The sequence below is a fragment of the Lutra lutra genome, chromosome 3 (assembly GCF_902655055.1).
Source record: "Lutra lutra chromosome 3, mLutLut1.2, whole genome shotgun sequence".
Taxonomy (NCBI): domain Eukaryota; kingdom Metazoa; phylum Chordata; class Mammalia; order Carnivora; family Mustelidae; genus Lutra; species Lutra lutra.
The window spans coordinates 30,940,424-30,966,429 of record NC_062280.1 but is presented as its reverse complement, the minus strand read 5'-3'; the positions used below and the strand labels follow the sequence as shown (position 1 = coordinate 30,966,429).

General features: G+C 40.3%; 1 protein-coding gene across 1 annotated transcript; it reads left to right on the top strand.

The window, feature by feature from the left end:
* Positions 1-2,486: 2,486 nt before the first annotated feature.
* On the top strand, positions 2,487-3,882 carry LOC125095918 (vimentin-like). The gene is given in 1 exon segment (XM_047722490.1): positions 2,487-3,882. A coding segment is annotated over 1 exon segment (942 nt). The 5' UTR covers positions 2,487-2,666; the 3' UTR covers positions 3,609-3,882.
* Positions 3,883-26,006: the final 22,124 nt, after the last annotated feature.

Sequence of the window (26,006 nt, the reverse complement as noted above, 5' to 3'; positions counted from 1 at the left end):
GTCTAACTTGAGAGGTATGAAAAATCAGTTCCCTACAACTTTATGTCATTGAACTGCAACTTCTCCTACTAATGCTTCATCTCTGGGCATGATTTCTATCAGCTCTGACTGTACTTTTTGCACTCTTCTGAATGCTAAGTAATCTGTGGTGGTTGTTAGCTATTATTTGTAATCCCCCTCCTAGGAGCTATATATGGGGTTATGGATTCCAGATCCCACACAAGGGCCCTATATTAGCCCAAATAGACCTCTGACAATCTCTGCAATTGCAAAAGGACTGTCTTTGGGGTCCCAAGATTCTTGCTGCTGGGTCCCTGACTAGGTGGTCAGATTAAGCCTGCCTGGTCAGAATGGGTTAAGGAAGGCCTCAGATTTTGGACAGACTCATTGAGGTCCTTGTTTCTTCCCCTCCAGGATCATTTCTACTCTATGGATAGTTCTCTTAGCCCTGGCCCTGCCATACTTACCTGCTATTTGCCATTATGCTGCTGCTCTTCTCATGGGTGAGCTTCTATTAACCACAGTCAGACCTGAGGACTGGGGAAGAGGCAAGATTTCATCAAGGTTCTAAGTCATGCAGTTAGCATGGCACACCTAGATCATCTAGTTTCATTTACCCCTTTAAAGGATGTGCACTGAGCCCCAAAGTCTGACTTTATTCCAGTCAGAAAGGAAGAGAATTATAGAAGGTCTTCAAATACCTTACAACCAAAATATGGAAAAATTCCTAAAAATAAATTCATCATTTATTGAGTACCTACCACATAAAGCCCTGACACATAAATATTGTACATACATTTAATTTCTTTTTTTTTTTATTTCTTTTCAGCGTAACAGTATTCATTGTTTTTTGCACTACACCCAGTGCTCCATGCAATCCGTGCCCTCCTTAATACCCACCACCTGGCTCCCCCAACCTCCCACCCCCCGCCCCTTCAAAACCCTCAAGTTGTTTTTCAGAGTCCATAGTCTCTCATGGTTCACCTCCACTTACAATTTCCCCCAACTCCCTTCTCCTCTCCATCTCCCCATGTCCTCCATGTTATTTGTTATGCTCCACAAATAAGTGAAACCATATGATAATTGACTCTCTCTGCTTGACTTATTTCACTCAGCATAATCTCTTCCAGTCCTGTCCATGTTGCTACAAAAGTTGGGTATTCATCCTTTCTGATGGAGGCATAATACTCCATAGTGTATATGGACCACATCTTCCTTATCCATTCGTCCATTGAAGGGCATCTTGGTTCTTTCCACAGTTTGGTGACCGTGGCCATTGCTGCTATAAACATTGGGGTACAGATGGCCCTTCTTTTCACTACATCTGTATCTTTGGGATAAATACCCAGTAGTGTAATTGCAGGGTCATAGAGAAGCTCTATTTTTAATTTCTTGAGGAATCTCCACACTGTTCTCCAAAGCGACTGCACCACCTCACATTCCCACCAACAGTGTAACAGGGTTCCCCTTTCTCCACATCCTCTCCAACACACGTTGTTTCCTGTCTTGCTAATTTTGGCCATTCTAACTGGTGTAAAGTGATATCTCAATGTGGTTTTAATTTGAATCTCCCTAATGGCTAATGATGGTGAACATTTTTTCATGTGTCTGAGAGCCATTTGTATGTCTTCTCTCAATTGATGCAGAAAAAGGATCTGACAAAATCCAGCATCCATTCCTGATTAAAATGCTTCAAAGTATAGGTATAGAGGGAACATTCCTGAACTTCATAAAATCTATCTATGAAGGACCCACAGCAAATATCATCCTCGATGGGAAAAAGCTTGCAGCCTTCCTGTTAAGATCAGGAACACGACAAGGATGCCCACTCTCACCACTCTTGTTCAACATAGTATTAGAAGTCCTAGCAACAGCAATCAGACAACAAAGAGAAATAAAACGTATCCAAATTGGCAATGAAGAAGCCAAACTCTCTTCGCAGATGACATGATTCTTTATATGGAAAATCCAAAAGACTCCACCCCCAGACTACTAGAACTCATACAGCAATTCAGTAACATGCCACGATACAGTCAATGTACAGAAATCAGTGGCTTTCTTACACACTAACAATGAAAATACAGAAAGGGAAATTAGAGAATCGATTCCACTTACTATAGCACCAAGAACCATAAGATACCTGGGAATAAACTTAACCAAAGAGGTAAAGGATCTGTACTCGAGGAACTACAGAACACTCATGGAAGAAATTGAAGAAGACACAAAAAGATGGAAGACCATTCCATGCTCTTGGATCAGAAGAATAAACATTGTTAAAATGTCTATACTGCCTAGAGCAATCTATACTTTAAATGCCATTCCGATCAAAATTCCACCAGTATTTTTCAAAGAGCTGGAGCAAATAATCCTAAAATGTGTATGGAATTAGAAGAGACCCCGAATTGCATGCATTTAATTTCTATTGGAGGAAGATAGAATATCTTCCCTAGGACTCGGTGGACTTCTCGCTGGCGGACGCCATCAACACCGAGTTCAAGTAAACCCGCACCAACGAGAAAGTGGAGCTGCAGGAGCTGAATGACCGCTTCGCCAACTACATCGACAAGGTGCGCTTCCTGGAGCAGCAGAACAAGATCCTGCTGGCCGAGCTCGAGCAGCTCAAGGGCCAGGGCAAATTGCGCTTGGGGGACCTCTACGAGGAGGAGATGCGGGACCTGCGCCAGCAGGTGGACCAGCTCACCAACGACAAGGCCCGCGTCGAAGTGGAGCGCGACAACCTGGCCGAGGACATCATACGGCTCCGGGAGAAGTTTCAAGAGGAGATGCTGCAGAGAGAGGAAGCCGAGAGCACCCTGCAGTCTTTCAGACAGGATGTTGACAATGCTTCTTTGGCACGACTTGACCTTGAGCGCAAAGTGGAATCCTTGCAGGAAGAGATTGCCTTTTTGAAGAAACTCCATGAGGAGGAAATCCAGGAGCTGCAGGCCCAGATTCAGGACCAGCATGTCCAGATCGATATGGATGTTTCCAAGCCTGACCTCACGGCTGCCCTGCGAGACGTCCGCCAGCAGTATGAAAGCGTGGCTGCAAAGAACCTTCAGGAGGCTGAGGAATGGTACAAGTCCAAGTTTGCTGACCTCTCTGAGGCTGCTAACCGGAACAATGATGCCCTGCGCCAGGCGAAGCAGGAGTCAAATGAGTACAGGAGACAGGTGCAGTCCCTCACCTGCGAAGTGGACGCCCTCAAAGGGACTAATGAGTCTCTGGAACGCCAGATGCGTGAAATGGAGGATAACTTCGCCGTCGAAGCTGCTAACTACCAAGACACTATTGGCCGCCTGCAGGATGAGATTCAGAACATGAAGGAATAAATGGCCCGTCACCTTCGGGAATACCAGGACCTGCTGAATATCAAGATGGCTCTCGACATTGAGATTGCCACCTACAGGAAGCTGCTAAAAGGCGAGGAGAGCAGGATTGCTCTGCCTCTTCCAAACTTTTCTTCCCTGAACCTGAGGGAAACCAATCTGGATTCCCTCCCTCTGGTCGATACTCACTCAAAAAGGACACTTCTGATCAAGACGGTTGAGACTAGAGATGGACAGGTTATCAATGAAACTTCTCAGCATCACGATGACCTTGAGTAAAGATGGCACAGAATCGGTGCAGCAGTCACTACCAGCAAGAATAAAAACAGAAATCCGTATCTTAAAGAAACAGCTTTCAAGTGCCTTTCTGCAGTTTTTCAGGAGCGCAAGATAGATTTGGAATAGGAATAACCTCTAGTTCTTAAGAACCAACACTCTTAAAAGATTTAGGAAAAAGTTTACAACATAATCTAGTTTACCAAGAAAACTTGTGCTAGAATACTTTTTAAGAAGTATTTTTGAATACCATTAAAACTGCTTTTTTTCCAACAAGTATCTGACCAACTTGTTTCTGCTTCAATAAATCTTTGGAAAACTCAAAAAAAAAAAAAAAAAAAAAAAAGAATATCTTCCCTAATGAGATCCTTATTCTACCCGGGACACATTTTTTTTTTTTAATTTTATGTATTTATTTGAGAGAGAGCTATCATGAATGGGGTCTGTGGGGAGCAGAGGGAGAAGATTAAGGACTCCCCACTGAGCAAGGGGTTCCAGCACCGGCTTAACTGACTGAACCACCCAGGTGCCCCCACTTTTATTTTAACAATGTTGTGAACATCTAGGATAAAAAATTTCCTTGTTTATGAAAATATTTTGTATCACATTTCATTTCATTTAGAAGCTGATTAACTCAATGAAGTTAATATTTACTAAAGCAGGCTATTTTACCTGAAACTCCTCTACCTGACATTATTAGTAATGATGACCCTTCAAGATTCTTGAAATACTAATGGGGTTGGGCATGTCCATGGACAGTTTTCAATTCATTTATTTAACCCACACCTCATGAGCATCTATACCAATTTTCCCCTATGGCAGATGTCATGGAAAAACAGATGATAAAATCCTCAAGAAACTTATAATCCAATTGGGAAGATCAGGTATAAAACTAACCTTAGTATAAGAAAAAAAATGAAATCAGTACCATAATAAGTTATGTGTTAAAACAAGGGTGGATTAATTGCAATGAGATTCAAAAATGAATATAATTATGGGATATTATTGAAGAACTTCTGACCTCATCAATACTGTTTTCACTCGATGTTCAGGGTAATAGCAGTGTTAGGTCCTAGTGATACTGGACATTGCATAGAAGCTCAAAACAGGCCCTAAGTTGGATGGTGAAGAACCACTGTGGGAAGAGCTACTCTATGCTATGCATTTACTAGTTCTAGTGCAAACCCTTCAGGATTGTATCCCAGGGATGTATGGGAACCCGTAAGTAAAATAATAAGGTTCTTCACCAAAAAGAACACTCATTTCCTTTTCTCTCTCGTAGGAAAGTTCAAATGCTTGAATGATTTTTGCCCTATTGAGAAGCACATCCATGGGGTTGCAATCAATTTAAGAAGGAAAATTTAGGACATAGTTTAGACTTACAGATCCAAAGTACTTAAATTCATCTGTTGGCATATTTACAGGTATCTCTCTTCAGTCTGCTGAGAAGTGTGGCAAATAGCAACTGCCCAGGCTATCAGGCAGTGTTCGATATCCCCTCCCAGAAACTGATCCAAGGTGCATGTGAGATATGCAAAGAACAAATGCAAGACCGTTCCTTTTTCAGTGCTACAGAAGATGCATTGTTACATCCTTCTGGAGTGGGAGAAGGAAATTAAGTGGAGGATAGTTCTGATGAACCAGTTCTGCAGGAGTTACCAGCGTGTCATTTACTAAATAATTACCAGAGGACAGGAAATGTCTTTTACTCTAACCTAGTGGGGAAATAATTGGAGGTGAGGTGTCAGGGTCCTACTTCAGTTCGTGCCTTTACTCTGGCCTTGCTCTCTGATTTATGACAAACTATCTCATTTTGGTAAAAGAGCGTGAGTCCAGTCATCCACAATAGCTCTATTTACTGGAACCAGCGACTTTGCTAGAATTATTGCATAGTGTAGTTTGCTATCTAGAGGTTCCTATGAGGCAATGAGTTCTGAACGCTAATTGGAAGCCATTTGTTCATGTGTCTTCTAAGATCTTTTCAACAAAATAAAATGGAAAATAAAAATGTGATGTTTACCTGGCAATACTGTGCATCTTCAAAAATGATAAAACAATAGAATTATTAACAAGCATGTAAGAATTATTAACAAATATGTTAAGATTTCAGTTGAAGATAGAAAAGAAGCTCAAACATACAAAAGGATTATATTAAATGGATTTTATTTTACATTTTAAAAGATTTTATTTATTTAAGAGAGAGAGTGAGAGAGAGAGAGACTAGGTGCAGGGGGCAAAGGGAGAAGCAGACTCTCTGCTGAGCAGGAAGCCTGATGCAGGACTTGATCCCAAGACCCTGAGATCATGACCTGAGCCTAAGGCAGACACTTAACTGACTGAGTCACCCAGGCACCCTATTAAATGGATTTTAAAGTCACATTTAACTTAAAAAAAAATAAACTTTTTTTTAAAAGTTAAATTTATCAAACTATAACCTAATATCCCATTATCTTGGTAATTTATACTAAAATGAGAAAGAGTAGATTTATAGAGTATATCTGACACGTGTAGCAACTATGTCAGATACATTCATTTCCAAAGAAATCATGACATATATGTGGAGGGAAAATGCAGAATGTATTATTTCTCAAAATTACCAATGAAAGGCATTTGCTAACTTCTGTTGGTGTTTCTAAAAAAGTGAGTAACATCCTGGGAATACTGCATGTTGTAGAACTTCACCTATTATTTCTTGGGGCCCCTGGGTGGCTCGGTCAGTTAAGCATCTGCCTTCGGTTCAAGTCATGATCCCAGAGATCTGGGATGGAGTCCCAAATCAGCACTGCTCCCTGATCAGCAGGAAGCCTGCTTCTCCCTTCCCCCTGCCCTTCTCCCTGCTTGTGCTCTCTCTTGCTCTTGCTCTCTCTTTTAAATAAATAAAATCTTAAAACAGAAACAAAAAGCAAAAACTTCACTTATTATTTCTAAAAGAATTCTGAGGGCAAAGAGAAATTTCTGCATGTGCACAGGATGGGCAAGTTTTAGTGTCCCTCTGGTCTTTTCCAACTGAATCAGTCACCACCAGCAAATTCACCTTCCTGTCTGAAGTACGACCACAAGCATTCTTGCCCAGAGCTCCTGGGCTCTGCTGTACCTCAAGCACTGGGAGAAGATGTGGGCATCATCGAGGAGCAGGCACATGACACAAGCTTCACTGATGCTGCCGGGCTTCAGGGAAGCCGGAAAAATTGTGAAGACTCGGGGATCACAGGAGTCCTGTTTTAGGTTAAAAAATGTGTGCATGCGTGTGTGCGTGTGCGTGTGCGTGTGTGTGTGTGTGTGTTTGGAGCAGGAGTGACCTTCAACCTCAAGTCTTTTGTACTTACTATTTCTGCTCAGGGCTTCTGAACAAGGATGCCACTGGTGGCTTTTGTTGGACTGATCTTCATTGTCCGTGGCTGTCCTATGCATGGCAGGGCATCCAGCTTCCTTGGTTCTGTCACCTAATGAACCCTAGCCGTGTCTCCTCCTCTAGTCCCCCCTCCCACTCCCCTCCATCCCCCCATCACTATGACCCTCAAGCACACCCCCTCACAATTGCAAAGGGCCCCCTGGGCGGATGCGTGCCACCGGAGGTTGAGACTCCTGTGGCTTATGATGCTCTTAGTCCAGCTTTTCCAGTCAGTCCACCTCAGGTCTTTCAGGCCTTTGTTCCGTGCCACCCTCCCTGTGGAGTCGCCATGACCTCCATGATAGGTGTGCTCAGCTGGGGAAGTCCTCCCTGCTTCTCTGTGTTTCTGCCTCCCCTTCCCTCTACCTCTATTTTTCTCCACAGCCCTTCTCACCATCTGGTATGCATTTTTGCTTGTTTATTTTGTCCCCACTTCCCACCCACCCTAATAGGAACTTAATTAATATTTGTCAAATATAAAAAGCTAAGTGGGGCAGGATGAATTGTTCTTTGGCCTCCTGAATGTCAGCACACATCAGACAAGGTTAACAGAAAGAGACATAGACTATTGCAGAATATCCCATAGTCTTGTTATTCTGTGCTCTGCCACAGGTTCATGGGCATGGACAAGTCCACACCCTGAGGTGGATGACGCTGAAAGCCTTCCTTCCTTCTTCCTCTGCTTCCCCCAAGGGACCCAGCCACCCTCCAGAGGCCCAGGATGAGAGTGTCTGGCAATGGAGGAAACACATGGCATACCAGAAGTAGCATGATGCAAGGATAGTTGCCAGGCATGAGATATTGTTGCATTTGGGTATTGTTGCCAGCCATGGGATGGGAGTGGTTGCTGGGACTCCAAAGGTGAGAGTCACACAAAGAGGCTGGTGTGAGAAAGCCTTGAACCCAGGTTGAGGACAAGCCAGCCAGAGGCGATTCTTTAAGGAGGGAGCTGCCAAGATAAATATCCTAAGCTCATTATCTTCCTTTCTTCCTATCTCCTGCTTGGGCTCTTCGCTGACTGTGGCTAGGGCAGAGCTGGAGGGCTGGTGTGCTCACTGCTGTGGTACAGGCAGACAGGAGGGTGGAGGAGGGGGTAGAGAAACAAACTCCACCTCTAGTGAAAGAAGCTGGGGAAGGAAAAACAATGACAGGCACAGAGAAGCTTCTACCACACCTCCAACCACGCTCACAAGTTCTGTCAAGGGCTTGACTATCCAAGTGGAACCCAAAATAAAAGACTATGTTATAGGTTCTTGCAGAATGATATGTGCTTGTCAGTCCCTAGTAAGGTCATTTTCAGAATGGATTGAACCATGCCCTTTCTTTCAGGAGAGGGTTATCAAGGTAGGATTATCTAAGTGTAGATATAAGAACTGTGAGCTAGTCCTCCTTCTACACTCATTGGTTATAGAATATGAAGGTCAGTATTGGATAAAGTGAATGAGATTCTTCAGCAAATTTTTTTATTCTCCATTAAGAATGGGCTCAAAAAGAATCTGCTTTAGATTTAGTACAAGTCAACATCACATACCCCAAAATCACAGGGAAAAAAATAATGTGACCTCTTAAATAGCAAGAATCATGGTCTACCCTATGGAGTAGTGATCTATGGGATATTTACAGAGGTTGTAGAAGAGGGGGGTCCCATGCAGCTCACATTAATACATTATATAAATATTATATAAGTACTATATTATATAAGTATATTATGCAAATATATGCACATATATAATGTGTATAATTATATAATATACAATAGTCTATTATTACTTTATTATATAAAAATAGGCACATGTACACACATACACATATACATATCTCAAGGGAACATTTCCATATCCTACAGCTTTGAGTAGACAAGACACTATAGCTGTGTGTGTATGTGGTTGGGAAAAAGGCTGCCAGACTGAAAGAAGACTAAAGTGGACTCCCCTGTTGATTGTCAGAGACACTGGAGTAGAATATATATGTTTACCGACAAACTAGCTAAAATAAGATGGTCCAACAGTCTAAAACACCAGGATCTCTTGGGTCCTCTGCTGCAGCACATGGCAACATATCTCCTGCTTGGGCTTCAGCTAAGGGCATCCTAGCCCCTCTCCTAAATAACTCCTATAGCCCTGCTGGGCCAGCTGGGTCCCCCCAGAAGTCTGGGTAAGGCCAGCATCTTCCAGACCAACAAGCCCTTAAGGACTAAGCAGGAAGACCTCTTCAACAGCTAGCGTTCCAGTCCTATAATCATCTATGGTTAGGTGTTACAGAGTCTCTTTGGTTTTTTACAAAAGAATAGAAAGGTAATTTATTGGTGATTTCTTGAGGGATTTTAAAGGCAATGAGAGGCCAACTATGAATATTGCTGAAGAGGAAAAGAACAGATGAGAGATTTCTCCCAGGGAGATCTAGGGTGGCTCTTTCCCTTTATCCATTGGTCCACTGTTGTGTCCCAAGGAGTGTCAGGAACATAGCTGGGACTGAGCGGAGATTTCCTGGCCTCATCTGTGACTAACAAGTAGCAGATCTGTGTGCTGTCAGGGGAGTCCCAAAGGCCTGGACAAGGAGGGTGCCAGCAGGCACTGAGATTGCTCACTGGAGGCCAGCATCCATGCCCTGTTTTCTGAGCATTACATAAATATCCCATTTTCTTGTCTGTACTGGCCAGGAGATAGGTCAAGGAAATGGTCAAAGGAGTGGTGATGTCTAAGATTGACCATCCCACTCCCCACAATTCTTGTATGCCTTTTCAAAAAATGAATTTGAGTTTCACTCTGGTTAAAGCATGGATCTTTCTAAATTAATAGTTATATTAGTAACAAAAACCAACTAATCAGTGCTACCATCTCCTGTTACATTTTCACTTTCCCTTACTTTCCCTTTCACTAACTTAACAGCCTGATGATAGCTGATACACAGACACTTTAATAGGTAATACTAAGGATCTATCATTCACCCAATGGTAGGAGAGGAGAAACCAATGGGAGAAATGGAGTAGGGAAATGGATATACCATACAGATGCTAATAGCATAAAGATACAGGATTCCTTAGAACAGAGATTCTGGGAAACAACCAAACATCAGAGAGGAGAAGTGGAAATTATATAATGCTTCTTTTGGGCTGCTTCCTAATTTTCTTTTGACCACCCTGACATCATGAAGACCTTTAGTAGTAAGCCTTAGAAATAAGTATACTCTGAATGTACCTTGCTAGAAAATCTCCAGGCCTGTTCCATCCCTCTGTGCTGGATGCATTGACTGCTCTGTATCCTGGCACTTTTCTGTGAGTAAGAACAACATCCTCACCAGACTCCATCTCCTGCAGGCATGAAGGACATGCTTCACCTGGCTCTAGGTCAGTTGGTGGCTTCCTCTGATCGCTGAAGTCACTATGCCCAGATCCTGCACTTTTTACTTCCCCGCACCTCCTTGAGCTTGCCTCTCTGATCCTCCCTGCCCCTATTGACCTGACAAGTCCCATGTGTGCTTCTATACTTCCAGTGCCTCCTCCCACCTCAGCCATTGATCCCTGACATTTAAAAAGTTTGTGGATCATTCTGGTGAGAAGGCTGACCTTTAGAGGTATGTCCCCGATGAAGTACGCGAAAAATAAAGAAAGGGACAGGAAAAAAATGCTACCTGAAACCTAGATTAAATAGTATCTCAAGGGGGTTCCCAATTAAGAAAAACTGAAATATGTTTATTGGTTCCAAAATATGTTTTTTCCTACTTTATACTGCTGAAGACCTTAAACGGATGCATTCATTTTTGTGTTTTGCCTTTCATTTTCTTTGTGTCTTCCTTTTTTTTCCAGCAGTACTTTCCTCCACCTCCTTCTCAATATGAGCTCTCTATTTCATTTTGGCTTTATTTAAACACTTCAGGGTAAATAGAGTAAGTTTGGTTGTAAATAATCCAAGTGACTTCCCCTGTTTGTAGCTATGTTTCTGATGCTGTACTTCCTGTATCATTAGCATCTTGAAGCAAGCTCACATAGGAGCCCATTTCATTAGTTGCATAGATTAAGAGGAGTTTCATTCTTTTCTGTCAGAGGCCAAGGCCAGTCATTAATTTATCAAGAGAATTAAATATACTTCTGGGGGAACAGCCCAAACATTATTTTTAATGCTGGCAGCAAAAATTGATAAAATGTCTATCATCCATGAGAGCAACATCCTTTTTGATTTATGTACTTTATGGGGTAAAATAAAAATGGCAAAAAGTAACACATACTCTGAAATAGTCCACGAGAGAATGTATAACATTAAGAACTCCTCTTGAAAGGTGCAGGAAATGCCATCAGTCAATCATAAGCCTCTAGAGATGGTTCAAAGGGCTTAATAAACTAATCATTTCTAAATGGATTAGCTGGTTTGAAAATGGTCTTTGTTGGAGGCTTAATAAAAGATGCAACTATGTTAGATACTTTTCCTTTCACATTTTTATTTTGGATGGGCCAAAAAGGCTTTTCACCAGCCAGCACTGTGCCTATCAGAATCTACACTTATCAGTCAATGAATATATCTGATAAACATTTATTGAGGGCATACTGAGTGCCAGGCGCAGTGTGGTCTTGGGATATAATAGTGACAAGGAAGATCCAATCACTTCCTCTCATGGAAATAGACCACAAATCACTGACCAAGGTACAAGATATTTTGGAGCGTGATGATAATACCAATAGAAAGTAACTAGGAATGGCCATATCATATAAGGTGGTTGGGGAAGACATTTCTAAGAAAGTGGGACCTGATTTACCAGAGGGAGCCAGCCTTGAAGAATTTTGGAGAAACATTTCAGCAGAGTGAATAGCATGTGTCCTAGCCCTAAACTGAGAACAGCTTTGGAAGATCTAAAGAAAAGGAAGCAGGCCAAAAAGGACAGATAAGAGTACAAAGGGAGGAGACCAAACCAGAGACCAGGGCAAAGAAGTGGGCCCAGGTAGTGGCATGTGTTTTATTCCAGTGTACTAGAATGTTACTGGGGCCTTGCTCAGTCGACTGGTAGAGCGGGGTTTGCATTTTTAAAATATCCTTCTGGCTGCTGTGTGGAGAATAGACTTTAATGGGACAAGAGAGACAGATGGGAGCCCAGTTAGGAAGTGACTGCAGAGTTCAGGTAAGAGAAGATGCTGAGGTAGACTGAGATTCTGGTAAAGATAGAGAGAAGTGTGTGAGCTTGAGATACAGTTTGATTATTGACCTGACAGAATGGGGTGATGGATTGGAAAGAAAGACGAGGAGGCGTTAACTCTTGGCCTTTGACTTGAACAACCTAGTAGATTATGCTCCTGGTTCCTTCCATGGCCACCTAAACAAAGACTATGAAAATGGAACCAGATGTGTCTTCTTTAGTAGTTGAACAATATGAAAGAGGAATATTTTTACCCAAATAGTAACACAGGTTGATTGGTTATTTGTTTAATCACGAACTTAGTAGTCAGTACTAAATTATAACCCTTTAAAGTATTTCTCAATGTAGTGATGAATTATTTTGATTTATAGCAGTATCTGTGTTCAAAATGATGATTAATTCATTGCTTGTAGGTGTTAGGGATTAGGAATGATTCTTCCAAGGAAAAAAATTCCTGGGTGAGTAGAATGGAATACTTGACTTTTTTGTCAAGGTGTGTTTGGATTTCTCTAGAATCCTTTCCTCTTTTTAGAGGTCAAGAGAAAGCCATTTGGATGACATGAAACTTATGCGAAAAGTTGATTCTTATCCAAGGTTAACATATCTTGAGATCCATTCAACAAAGTGATTTCTCCCTGATATTTCACTTAAAAAGAAAAATTTTATTACATAATGAGGTAAATTAATGCCCTGCAAATGTAATGTGCCTCTGTAATGTACAGAGTATGTTAGTTTTTATACACTTAGTAAAGCGTTTATTCTATTATCACGTAATCACTTCCAGCCTAAATAAAGAATCTAGAGCTTAATGCACAATGAATCCAATCTTTTAGCAGTTTTATTACTGTATCGGTTATTAATTTAAATTTGTGTCATTTTTAGTTAACAAGAAAGATAACTTAAAGATTTGTTTGCATTAGAGTATATTGAATATCCTGTGTGTTGGGGTATTTAACATTGCAAGAATAAGCTGATATTATTGCAATCTAGACATTCTTATAGTGCATTTAATCCCCCAACATCCAAAAGTGCTTTAAAAACCATAAATGTAAGGGACTCGTTTAACTTTCAAGTGGTAAAACACTCTGGAGATAGGTGTCTGAGTCATAGAAACGGTGATGCTCCCAGTAGTTAATAATCCAATAGTTTACACTATGCATTAGTACAGGACATCTCCATACATGTGGGGAAGATGAATTAGTTCACATTTAGCAAGAACTTAGAGTGCCACAATAAAGACCCAAAGGCCAATTAGGTCTAATCCTTGTTTTTGTAAGTCTATTTCCTGAAATGAATTGCAGAATCTTTTAGCCATGAAATTAATTTTTCCCTGAGCCTATGTCTTCCTGGTAATAGTAATAGCTACCATTCCCAATCACCTATTGCATGCCAGATGTTCTAGGACATTGCCTTATGGAATCTTCATGTACAGATTAATCCCCATAGGTACAACTGTTTAATTACATTTTATAGATGAGGTGAGTGGGATGCCCAGAATTTCATAATTTGCCAAGTTTAGAATTTCAAAATAATTTCATATGTATGGAGGAGGGTGGAAGGGAGTGTGTAATTCTCAGGGAATTATGGCTTTAACACTGAGTATGTGGCAAAATACCGTGAGATATTGTTTTCCTCTTGATAATTTATGTCATTTCTTTTCCACTCTGTCCCCAACCAAGAAAGATACTTCCAAGCAGCAAATGGAGGGAGAGATTTGTGCCAGTTAAGGTGTAGACTATGGATTAAGGCCCATGCCTGTGAACAGTTCTCCTACATATGAACAGTACAGATATTGAGAGGAAACATTTAGAAATATTTATAGCAATTTGGCAGTAACTTTATGTCTGCTGACTATCATATAATAATGTAAATGGGCTTGTCTTTTTTACATTTTACTTCTCTTTATTTCATTTTTGCTTATGAAAGTATTGATCAATGATGAAACTGGGGGTGGGGAGACTGATACATCACCACAGTTAGTTGAAAGGCCTTGGACTAGTTAGTGGGCATAAGAAGAAAGTATGAGTACTTAGTGAAACCCTGCTAATGGGGCTCTGTGTCCTCCTTTTTTGGGGGGTGGCAGAATGCCATGGAGACAAACAGACTCCAGGAAAGAGGTGGCTCCACAGTAAATTGAGATGGTTGGAACCCTAGACCAATTGGCAGAGATTTCTATGCCCCAGTAAATCATGGAAGCCACAGAATGTAAGCCCCCAAGCAAAGGCAGAGTGATAGTTGAATGAGACATTGGCTTTACAAAGGTTAGTTGGAAAAAACTGAGAGTCATTTCTGCAGCCACCCTTATGGAACCCTAGAATATGAGTGATGTCTCAAGAACACTTGAAACCCAGATTATGAGATTATGACTGCCTCTCCCCCAACCCCCAGCTTGGTGTTGTATTGTTTTTTATTTATTTATTTATTTATTTGTTGTTTTTTGTCATTGAATGCTTAAACACTCAGACTCTGAATTTTGGTACTGTCCTAGGGAAAGAATTATGGCTGAAAAACCTGAGTTTACTATTTTGCTACCCTGGCTCAAGTAAGCTAAAAATAAAAACTAAGTTGAACTAGAGTTATGTATTTCTTAGTTTGTCAACCAGTGATACATGTCCAAAACAAAGATGTACTCAAAGCCAGCCACCAGATGATCTAAGATATTAGTAATCATAGGCTAAATTCTTTTATATGCCCCAAGGGAAGATATCATCCTTAAAGCCAAGGGCATTAGCTTTCCCCAGAAGGCAATGAGCTCTCAGGCTGCCAGTATTTTCATAGTGATTCAGACTGCAGGAAGTCTGATGGTATCATTGATTCTAATTTATCTACTCCTATTCTTAATCAGTTACAGGATTCTGCCAACTTTCTCTTTGACATGTTTCCCATATATGTTCTTACTTTCATATTTCTATTGCAATCAAACCAATTTATCTTATCACTTCTTCAAACTTTAATTAGTAAAAATACCTGATCTCCCAGACTCTAGTCTGTCCTATCTCCTATCCCCTCCTCTCTCCATTTTTTTTTTTTTTTAATAGCCTTAAACCAAAACATTCTTTAGATCATAGCAGGGCCCTGCTTAAAAACCACTGTTTCTTACTGTTAACAGAATAAAATCTACACTCCTGGACCTGACCACAACCAACCTTTCCAATTTTGTCTCCTACTGCCTCCTCCCCCAAGAGTTGCCTTCCTCACCCTCTGATTCCCTACTCTTGCCCCCACCCCACCCCTAGCTGCCTGATGTCCTCTGGACACAGTAGGCATAATCATGTCTACTTCTTAGTTCTTGCTGAGCTTTCTGCTTGAAACCTTCTGCCTAGGCAAATGCGCTGCATTCTCCCCCCGCCCCAATTCTCCCTCCTCCCGGAGGTCCTCTCTCATTGGATGCTTCCTCTTTCTTCTCCACCACTCTTGGCATTAATTCCTTCTTGCCTGATTTTTATACCCAGCCTTGTTTGCCTGGGGTTCCTTGGGTTTTAGCACTGAAAGACCCTCATCCTGTGGAAACCCTTCCATTCTGTAGTACCATCATTATGTTTTGGGGATCTCAGTGAAATTGGAGCCTTAGTAATGGTAGGAAGTGTACTGGATTCTTGTTTTCTAGTGTTATGTAAACACTCATCCATTTGAAATGTCTACTCTCCAGCCAGTCTCTATGTTGAGGACCCCATATTAATCTTAGAGTTACCATGTACACATTGACCTGATGTACCACCTATAAAGAAATGCTAAATGGGGTGGGGGTCTCTGGGTGGCTCATTCGCTTAAGGATCTGCCTTTGGCTCAGGTCATGGTCTCAGGGTCCTGGGATTGAACACTGGGTCTGGCTCTCTTATCAGTGGGGACCCTGACTCTCCCTCTGCTCCACCCTCACCCCCACACACCCTGCTCTTGCTCTTTCTCTGTCTCTCAAATAAATAAATAAAATCTTTAAAAAAATAAAAAATAAATAAATGCTCAGTGGAAGCCAAGAAATTAATGAAATCTTTAATGAATATTCTACTTGTCTACTCCTAAAGTCTTTCACCCCATATTTTAGACTGTGGTAGAGTTTTTGGTGTTAGAGAATTAAACAGTCCCTTTCAGGACTCCTGGAAAGAAATTTGCAAGTGATCCTCTGAAATTGATCCTGGTTAGGAGAGTCCAGAGTATTTTGGAAGTTTTAAAATAAACTTGGACTATCCCTTCAGATGGGAATTTTTTCTGGCTTCTCTGCACCAGAAAACCTTCTCTTTTCTACCTGTTTTATTCCTCCTAAGAGTGGAAGGGAATGGGGGAGAGATCTAGAAAGAGAGGACTTCTGAGTATATCCTGGAAAACCTATGCAAGCAGCATGAGCAGAGATGCCCCCAGCAAGGTGTATTCTCAGAAGTAAGAGGAAAGCTCACAGGATATTCTATTGCATACCCTATACTGTTCCCCCCAATCCCGCAAAAAATCTCTGTAGCCAACTTACAAAATTCTATTTAATATGCAAGCTTTTGGGTAAACAAGTTTCCATCCACTTTGAAAAATGTCTGAGACAGTTTATAGCCAATGATCCCGTTATAATAAATGTCTCCCCTGGGCCACAGAGATATTGCTTCTTGCATTTAGCATCTGGGCTGTCTTTTATTTTCTGTGATGCCTACTGTCCTGAAATGTAGCAAGAACTTTTAATGTACAAAAAATAAAGTTAGCTATCCCTCCGGGGTCAGAATAGAAGCTAAAGTACATTGGTTTTGGATTCATAAAATATTTTAGAAGAAAGTTCCGTGATAAATAGGATCTTAGGGGGAAATTTAGAAAAAAAAAAAAAAGAGGTAAATGGGGTAGAGAAACAGAACCAATAGCACATATACAATATAGAAACAGAGATTCATTTTAAAGAAATTGGCTTATGTGACTGGGGACAGAGGGTTTCCAAGTCCAAGATCTGCAGGGCAGTCTATAAATTCAGCAAGAATTGAGGTTATCTTCTCATGTACAAAGACTGGAAAATCGGGTACAGCTTCTATGTTGTAATCGAGGCAGAATTCTTGCAAGAGACATCAGTCTCCTGATGTCTTCGACTGATTGGACGAGGCCCACCCACCTTATAGTGAGTAATCTGCTTTACTCAAAATCTATTGATTTAAATATTAATCACATCTAAAAATACTTTCACAGCAATATCTAGGCCAGTGTTTGACCACAGAACAGGGCACCATATCCTAGCAAGTTGATACATGAAATTAATCATTGCAGTGGGATGTGATACTATTCCATGTTAAAAAACAAATTTGTATTAAGCTTAAACAAGCTATCAGTTCAAGCTAAGAGTTATATTTCGAACTTAAAGTAGCCCCGGGATGACAAAAATCTCTAAAATTTTCTCACTGCGTATCCTTAAAGTTAAGTCATGTTTAAATATAAAGTAAGATTTTTTTTTTTTACCTCTACCCCTATTAAAAAAAAAATGACATAAATGTAAAGTTCCCCACTCTTCCTGGTTTGATACAATAGGCCAAGAGAAGGCATGATTTGCAGCATTTGTAAAGCTAACAGAAAAACACTGCAGGGGAAGGTCTCAAAACCACAGAGTAAGGTAAATACTAGGTTGTAATCTAATTAGCAAATGATAATAGAAGCCAATGGAAAACAGGCCACATGCCCAAGAACTACAATTCCCTTGGGAAATCAATGATTGATCGCTTGGAAACAGATAGGGGAAAGCATGTTCTTGCCTTTGACCTGGAACATAGATCATGGCTTCCAGCCCAAGGAAAAGCATTTGTGAAAAACCAAATGCTTTACATTCCAGAAGTCTGTCATTTACAGGGAAGACATGCGAAGTCTTCCTGTGGAAACCAGTGGCACTTGCAGTTAAATTCCTAACTCACCTGGGAAAGGTTGCTGGATGTGGAATTGCGTTAGTAAAAATTGTTAGATTCCTCAACTTGAAAATAAAAGGTGTAGTTTTCAGGGCACCTGGGTGGCTCAGTTAAGCATCTGCCTTTGGCTCAGGTCATGATCCCAGTGTCCTGGGATAGAGGCCTGCATTGGGCTTCTGGCTCAGCGGGGGGCCTGCTTCTCCCTCTCTAGCTCCCCCTGCTTGTGCACTCTCTTTCTCTCTGTCAAATAAACAAATAAAATCTTTTAAAAATAAAAAAAATAATAATAAATTAAAAAAAAATAAAGGGTGTAGTTTCTTAGGCCCGACCAACTCACTGCCACCTACCACTCATATAAGGATTCATGTAACCCAAAAGTTAAAGAGTAGCCATGGCTATCTATCTTCCTCTTCAATGTTGAACAGGCTGTTCCTTAGCAGAAGACCCCATTGGAAGGTTAGCACTGTTTTTAAGCTTCTACAGCTCTGGAGGGATGACCTGCTCCCAGATAGGTTGTCAGCTGAAGAACAAAGCTTGTTTTCTGAGAAGAGAAAAGATAGGGGACTATGTCAGGCTGTGAAAAACCTTTTAACACAGTTTAAAGGCATTTTACTGTAAGATTATGGAATGGTGACATTGGACAACCTTCAGAGTACATCATCCTCAAGCCACCGTTTGGATAAGGCTGTTCACCTGAACCAACAAGTATCATCCTGAACTGTCTGTGAGTGAATCAGCTGGGAGAATTCACAAAGGCAGCCAAAAACAATCTGAAGGACAGAGTGGGAGTGAAGGCGCGAGACTGTTTAGAAATCAGAGGGACAACTTGTTTTGTGTTACAGATGAAAGGGAACCAAAGAGTAGGGAAAGCAGATAGAAGGAGGTTTCTCTTTGTTCGAACCACAGAGATGTGTGCATCAGAACAAGGGAAGACCCCTTCTTCTTATTTTTTTTAATTGTTACTTTATTTCAGCATAAAGCTGGTAAATATTTTAGGAAGTAAATATTTTTTTAAAATTATTATTATGTTATGTTAGTCACCATACAGTACATTATTAGTTTTTGATGTAATGTTCCATGATTCACTGTTTTCATGTAACACCCAGTGCTCCATGCAATACGTGCCCTCCTTAATACCCATCACTGGGCTAACCCATCCCCGTACCCCTCTCCCCTCTAAAACCTTCAGTTTATTTCCCGGAGTCCATAGTCTCTCATGGTTTGTCTCCCTCTCTGATTTCCCCCACTTCCTTTATCCCTTCCTTCTTCTAATGTCCTCCTTGCTATTCCTTACATTCCACATATGAGTGAAACCATATGATAATTGTCCTTCTCTGCTTGATTTATTTCAGTGGGCATAATCCCCTCCAGATCCATCCATGTCGATGCAAATTGTGGGTATTCTTCCTGAGGGCTGAGTAATACTCCATTGTGTATATGGACCACATCTTCTTTATCCATTCATCTGTTGAAGGGCATCTTGGCTCTTTCCACAGTTTGGTGACTGTAGCCATTGCTGCTATAAACATTGGGGTACAGATGGCCCTTCTTTTCATTACATCTGTATCTTTGGGGTAAATACCCAGTAGTGTAATTGCTGGGTCACAGGGTAGCTCTATTTTTAACTTTTTGAGGAACCTCCACTATTTTCCAAAGTGGCTGTACCAACTTCTAAACTCATTTACAAAGTAAAAGAGAATGACAGAAGGATCTTGAAGATGGTCTTTGTGGTAAAACTAAATGGGTGGGCCTGTTCCTTATGGTCAGAAAAGAAGAATTAAAATTCATGCCTGATCTAATCAAAGGCAAAATCACTCCTCAAAGTAGTCATTTCTAGAAAACTACTTCTCTCCTTTTAAATTCCCATTCAATTAAGTTCCATTACCTTTAGTTAACAATTCTCATAAATAAATATTGACTGCATGCAGCCACAGGAATCCAGAGCAAGGGAAAATAAAAAATCAGTTCTGAAAATGAACAAGAGTCTTTCATATCCAGAGCTGTAAAATTACTCTTACTCTCTGATCCATTGATAATATTAAGTGATTCTGTTCTAGGAAAATGAATCAGTTAAAAACATATACACACTTTTTTTTATGTCCATCTTTTGAATATATGCACCTCATATCTTTTGAAATAGTCTAAATGTCCCCAATTAGGAAAATGTTTGAATAAATTATGTTAATGTCATCTTGTAGGGTTTTATGCAGCCAGGTGTTAAAGTGATGTTTATCAAGAGTTTTTAATTAAATGAGAAATACTTATATTAAAACATTGAGGAAAATAAAGCAACATAGAAAAATGTAGACATAATTTCAATTCTCAGAAGGCAGAGAAGGCAAAGGGCTGAGCAGAAATATTAAAAATGTTAGCAGTGGGTACCTCTGAGTGATGTTATCATGAGTAGCCTGATATTAGGAGTTATTATTTTCATTAGAATTTTTTATTTTTTTAAATTTAATTTTATTTTTTTCAGTGCTCCATGCAATACATCGATATTTTTCCATGTATATTTAAGAAGTGCAACATAACAAACTCATAAAAGAAGACAGAGCAAAAGAGGGAAATATGGTAATAAAAATACAGCTTTTCTCATGAGGGACAAGGGAGGTCAAGTTGTAGGTAGACAGGTAATGACACCCAAATTTCAGGGACCGCTAGTGTGCAAACAACATGTGTGTAGTTCAGACTGAATCACATATTAGAAATGTCAAGGTTATACCATAGTCAGCTATCTAATACCTCAATGACTTTGTGATTTATTTTCTTTTTTTTCTCTTTTTATTATATTTAAATTTTATTTTTTATAAACATATATTTTTATCCCCAGGGGTACAGGTCTGCGAATCGCCAGGTTTACACACTTCACAGCACTCACCATAGCACATACCCTCCCCAGTATCCATAACCCCACACCCCCTCCCAACCCCCCTCCCCCCATCAACCCTCAGTTTGTTCTGTGAGATTAAGAGTCACTTATGGTTTGTCTCCCTCCCAATCCCATCTTGTTTCATTTACTCTTCTCCTACCCCCTTAACCCCCCATGTTGCATCTCCTCTCCCTCATATCAGGGAGATCATATGATAGTTGTCTTTCTCCGATTGACTTATTTCGCTAAGCATGATACCCTCTAGTTCCATCCACGTTGTCACAAATGGCAAGATTTCATTTCTTTTGATGGCTGCATAGTATTCCATTGTGTATATATACCACAGCTTCTTTATCCATTCGTCTGTTGATGGACATCTAGGTTCTTTCCATAGTTTGGCTATTGTAGACATTGCTGCTATAAACATTCGGGTGCACGAGCCCCTTCGGATCACTACGTTTATATCTTTAGGGTAAATACCCACCAGTGCAATTGCTGGGTCATAGGGTAGTTCTATTTTCAACATTTTGAGGAACCTCCATGCTGTTTTCCAGAGTGGTTGCACCAGCTTGCATTCCCACCAACAGTGTAGGAGGGTTCCCCTTTCTCCGCATCCTCGCCAGCATCTGTCATTTCCTGACTTATTAATTTTAGCCATTCTGACTGGTGTGAGGTGGTATCTCATTGTGGTTTTGATTTGTACTTCCCTGATGCTGAGTGATGTGGAGCACTTTCTCATGTGTCTGTTGGCCATGGATGTCTTCTTTGCAGAAATGTCTGTTCATGTCCTCTGCCCATTCCTTGATTGGATTACTTGTTCTTTGAGTGTTGAGTTTGCTAAGCTCTTTATAGATTTTGGATACTAGCCCTTTATCTGATATGTTGTTTGCAAATATCTTGTCCCATTCTGTCAGTTGTCTTTTGGTTTTGTTAACTGTTTCTTTTGCTGTTCAAAAGCTTTTGATCTTGATGAAATCCCAATAGTTCATTTTTGCCCTTGCTTCCCTTGCCTTTGGCGATGTTCCCAGGAAGAAGTTGCTGTGGCTGAGGTTGAAGAGGTTGCTGCCTGTGTTCTCCTCGAGGATTTTGATGGATTCCTTTCTCACATTGAGATCCTTTATCCATTTTGAGTCTATTTTCATGTGTGTGTAAGGAAATGGTCCAATTTCATTTTTCTGCATGTGGCTGTCCAATTTTCCCAACACCATTTATTGAAGAGGCTGTCTTTTTTCCATTGGACATTCTTTCCTGCTTTGTCGAAGATGAGTTGACCATAGAGTTGAGGGTCTATGTCTGGGCTCTCTATTCTGTTCCATTGATATATGTGTCTGTTTTTGTGCCAGTACCATACTGTCTTGATGACGACAGCTTTGTAATAGAGCTTGAAGTCTGGAATTGTGATGCCACCAACTTCGGCTTTCTTTTTCAATACAGAATTTTAATTTCTTATAATGGGAGCTTCATATCTTTGACCATCTTTACTTTCACATGGGAGAGATTGGACCATGATTAAAAGCAAGGAGAAAGGGTCCAGAAAGAAAAATCCAAATATTAAAGGTGAAAGAGGAAAAAATAAAATAATGGAAGGCAAAAGTCCCTTTGGAAGTGGGATGAGGTAGAAGGAATGAGATAGGGCAAAAGATTTAGTTAGCCTCCTACGGAGAGATGTTTCCACACTTCCTCCGCCACACTTCCTCCGGACAGAAAGTAAAGAAATAAGAAACACGCTAGAAACAAAATAGCAGTAAAGAAGAGGAAATACACTGTAGTTATTTCAAGTATATACCTCTTCAAAACAAGATCAGAGACATTAGTGAAAGTGCAAGCCATTTTAAAAGATAAACAAAACTCAGATACATAAATGTTAACAGTGAAATCCCATAGTATCTAACTGAATCAATACTCTATTATTACTAAATAAAAGACAAGTGAGGATTTCCCTGATGTTTTAAACTCTTGTTGGTTACTAAATAGCTTTACTCATCTCATTACTGGCATTCTTACTGGTAGCTTTTATATCAGAATGAGATTTGAGGAAACTTCTACTGTGACAAATCTTTAATTCCCCCAGGTTAATGTAAACTGAAAGAAACAGTCCTGTGGCAACCTTCAGGCTTACCTGGGGATAGGATGCTTTGTTTGAGACCTCCGTGGTTTATACCAGTCATGCACAACCATGAACTGCTGAGATGTTTAAGCTGATGCTTAAGAATGGCATCTTGTGGATTTTCAAAAGAGAGATTCATTTTCCAGAGAGACATCCCACTTAGGTGGCCCCTCAGACCCAGTCTAACTCTAGGAAGCTACAGCTCAATGGCTTTCTACCTGTTTCTTACCATCCAACAAATCATGCTTGGTCAAGCCAATCTGGTTGTCAAGGTCTCTGAAATATCTGATGCATCCAAGAGACAATCAGCTCAATGTCACCCTGGTTCATTTGATAGTTGGGCAAGAGACATTACAACCCTCTTAAAATCCCCTTTATCCCCTCAGAAAAATAGCACCCATTTCAGTAGCTACAGCTGGCCTCTGTCTTTGTAACTCTCTTTGGCATTCAGCAAGACGGCCATATTGTAGCTGCAAGCTATTATAACAACACACTGACTTCCAGATTTACAACTGTGTGCTTGTCATTTCCAGATGTAGTTTTACTAAGACAGTTGTGCAGGAAACATTGTGAGAAGCAGCAGATTTCCAGTAAAACATGCCTATAAACACTATGGTTTCTGGCAAAGGGGGGAGAAAAGGTTTACACTCAGATGGCTTAGAAAAATAGAGTTTATTCTTTGTTCCTATTTACCCGGAGGGTTTAAGTGTGATCTACAGGTTTTGTTTTTGTTTTGTTTGTCCCTCTCTGACACTGGAAAAGCCTATCTAGACCCCTGTGTCCAATAAATGTGTTGAGTACTGTGATATGTATTTTCTGCCTTTTGTTCGGCTAACAATTTAAGAGTTTTCTAATAGAAATTCTGAATCTCAATTACAAAAGCAGTTACTGCAGGTATTTTGGAGTGATCTCCATAATCTGTAAGCCTCTGAGCAGCACCTGGACAGGTTAATTTGAAAGCAGAAACCAAAACTTCCTGTGGGAAGTCACAGACCCATGAGTTCATGAATATTCCTCCACATCCCACCGAACACGCTGCCTGATTTCTCCCCTAGCACAACCTACATGATTTAAAAGACATGTTTTGGCAGGAAACAAATTAGCACATATGGGTGTGGGTGGCAGTTTCTTAATGCCCAAAATGGGTCCACCCTTATTTTCAGCAATGACTGTATCTATATAATACTGAGTCAAGGAAGAAATTGGTTGTACCAGACCCATCCCCCCAGCAAAGTTGGGAAGCAAATGAAATGTATTCTGGACCCCATGTCTGTTATTTTTACTATTTTCCTAAACCAACTTCTTTTCTTTAGGGATCCCCTATAATGCCGTTGGCATCTCAGTGCTCCCCTTAATTTCAGCCTTTCTGTCAATCAGCTCTACTCAGAACTCCAGAATGATCTACCCCATTCTTTCCTTCATCAATATTTAATTGCTTTCAGCCAGCCATCCTTTCTCTCATCTGTCTACCCATTTCTGTATAGTTTTATTAATGAAATGGATGTCCACTATAGATATACATTACATGGAATGTTTGAGCCTGAAGAGATCCAATAATTCAATGTCTTCGTTTTGTAATTTTAAGTCTGAAGAGACATGTTTCCATAGAATGATCTCGAGACTCATGTCGAGTGGAAGAGATTGGGAAATGAGGAGATCTAGTGGAAAAGGAGAGAGAGTTCGAGGTTGTTCTACCAGTGTAGCTTCACTTCTTTACAAAATATACTTTTGGATTCATGTGAAATCTGTAATTGGAAAGGGGTTGTAAAAGAAAAACTAAAAAGAAAAAAGACTACTATTTTTCCCCCAAAGATATAAATCAGTTTCAAACTGTGTCACATCAGTGATAGATATAGGTTGGAGTGTCTTATAAGAGGCTCTTCATACCACATGCGTGTGACACATATTGTTCCCAAATGTTGGTGAATGCATCATTCTCAGGGTATAAACTTAGGTTCCCCTATTATGCTCCGACTGCCATGCCTCCTTGCCAATCCTGGTCAGAGGTCATGCTCCAGGGAGCCAAAGATTTTGGAAGGAATATAGAAAACAGGTGAGTAAGGGTAGCCTTTCACAGGGCAGAGCAGATTCCAGGCTCCATAAGCAAGTAGCTAGGCAGTTTCTATCTGTAACTGTGCTCTGGGTAATGGAGTATTTTGATTAGCCAGGTCCGTGTCACATATCTACCACATGCATAAGCAGAATTACTCTGGAGTGAGGGGGAGCAGTATTTTCCCAAAATGAGGGATGCTGGATAGCCATGCACACATATCCACTATGTTAACAGGGCAGGGCATTCATAGTGGCTTCTGAAAGAAACACAGTATCCATTTCCCAAGGACTTTTTTTTTTTTTAATTACTTAAAAACATGATGTGGGTATGATATTTTCTCTGGGTTTAAAATAATATAGCAGACTCTTTTTTGACCCTTCTCTCAAGAAAGGGTCTCATTTCTCATGTCATGACTCCTGTCTCCTTGGTGGGCAACTTCAAAGCAATGAATGGGCCAGCAATACAAACAAAGAAGAGGCAAATGGCCATATCAGGCTTGGAATTGGAATGCTTATTTTTAAAGCTTTGCTAAAGAAAGAGAATATCCATCAGGCAGAACTAATTAAATAAGAAGCATTATTATTAGAATTTTCATTTGCATTTCATAAGCCTCTAAAGTAAAATGATGCAAATATATTGACTAGAGTTGGCAGTTATTATGGAGAATTATTGCCCTGTGGATTGCAAAGTGATTGACAGTGACATATAATATTCAACATAATGGGCTCAGAGCAGTATCATTTGTTAATGGTGAGATCCCTTTCCCCAAAACTAAGGGAAAGAGACATTTATTTAACAGCCTCTGTGTAAACAGCTTCTTTTTTTCCCTGTTTCTTTTTTCCTAGCACCAGATTTTCATTCTGGTGGTTATATTTTCATTAGTCGAGATGATTTATTTATAATGATTAGTTATAAAACAATGCATTCTTCCAAAAAGAAAGGTCTTTAGGTCAACATAACCAATTGAGGAGAATAATATGTAACTCATGATGTCAAAGCAAC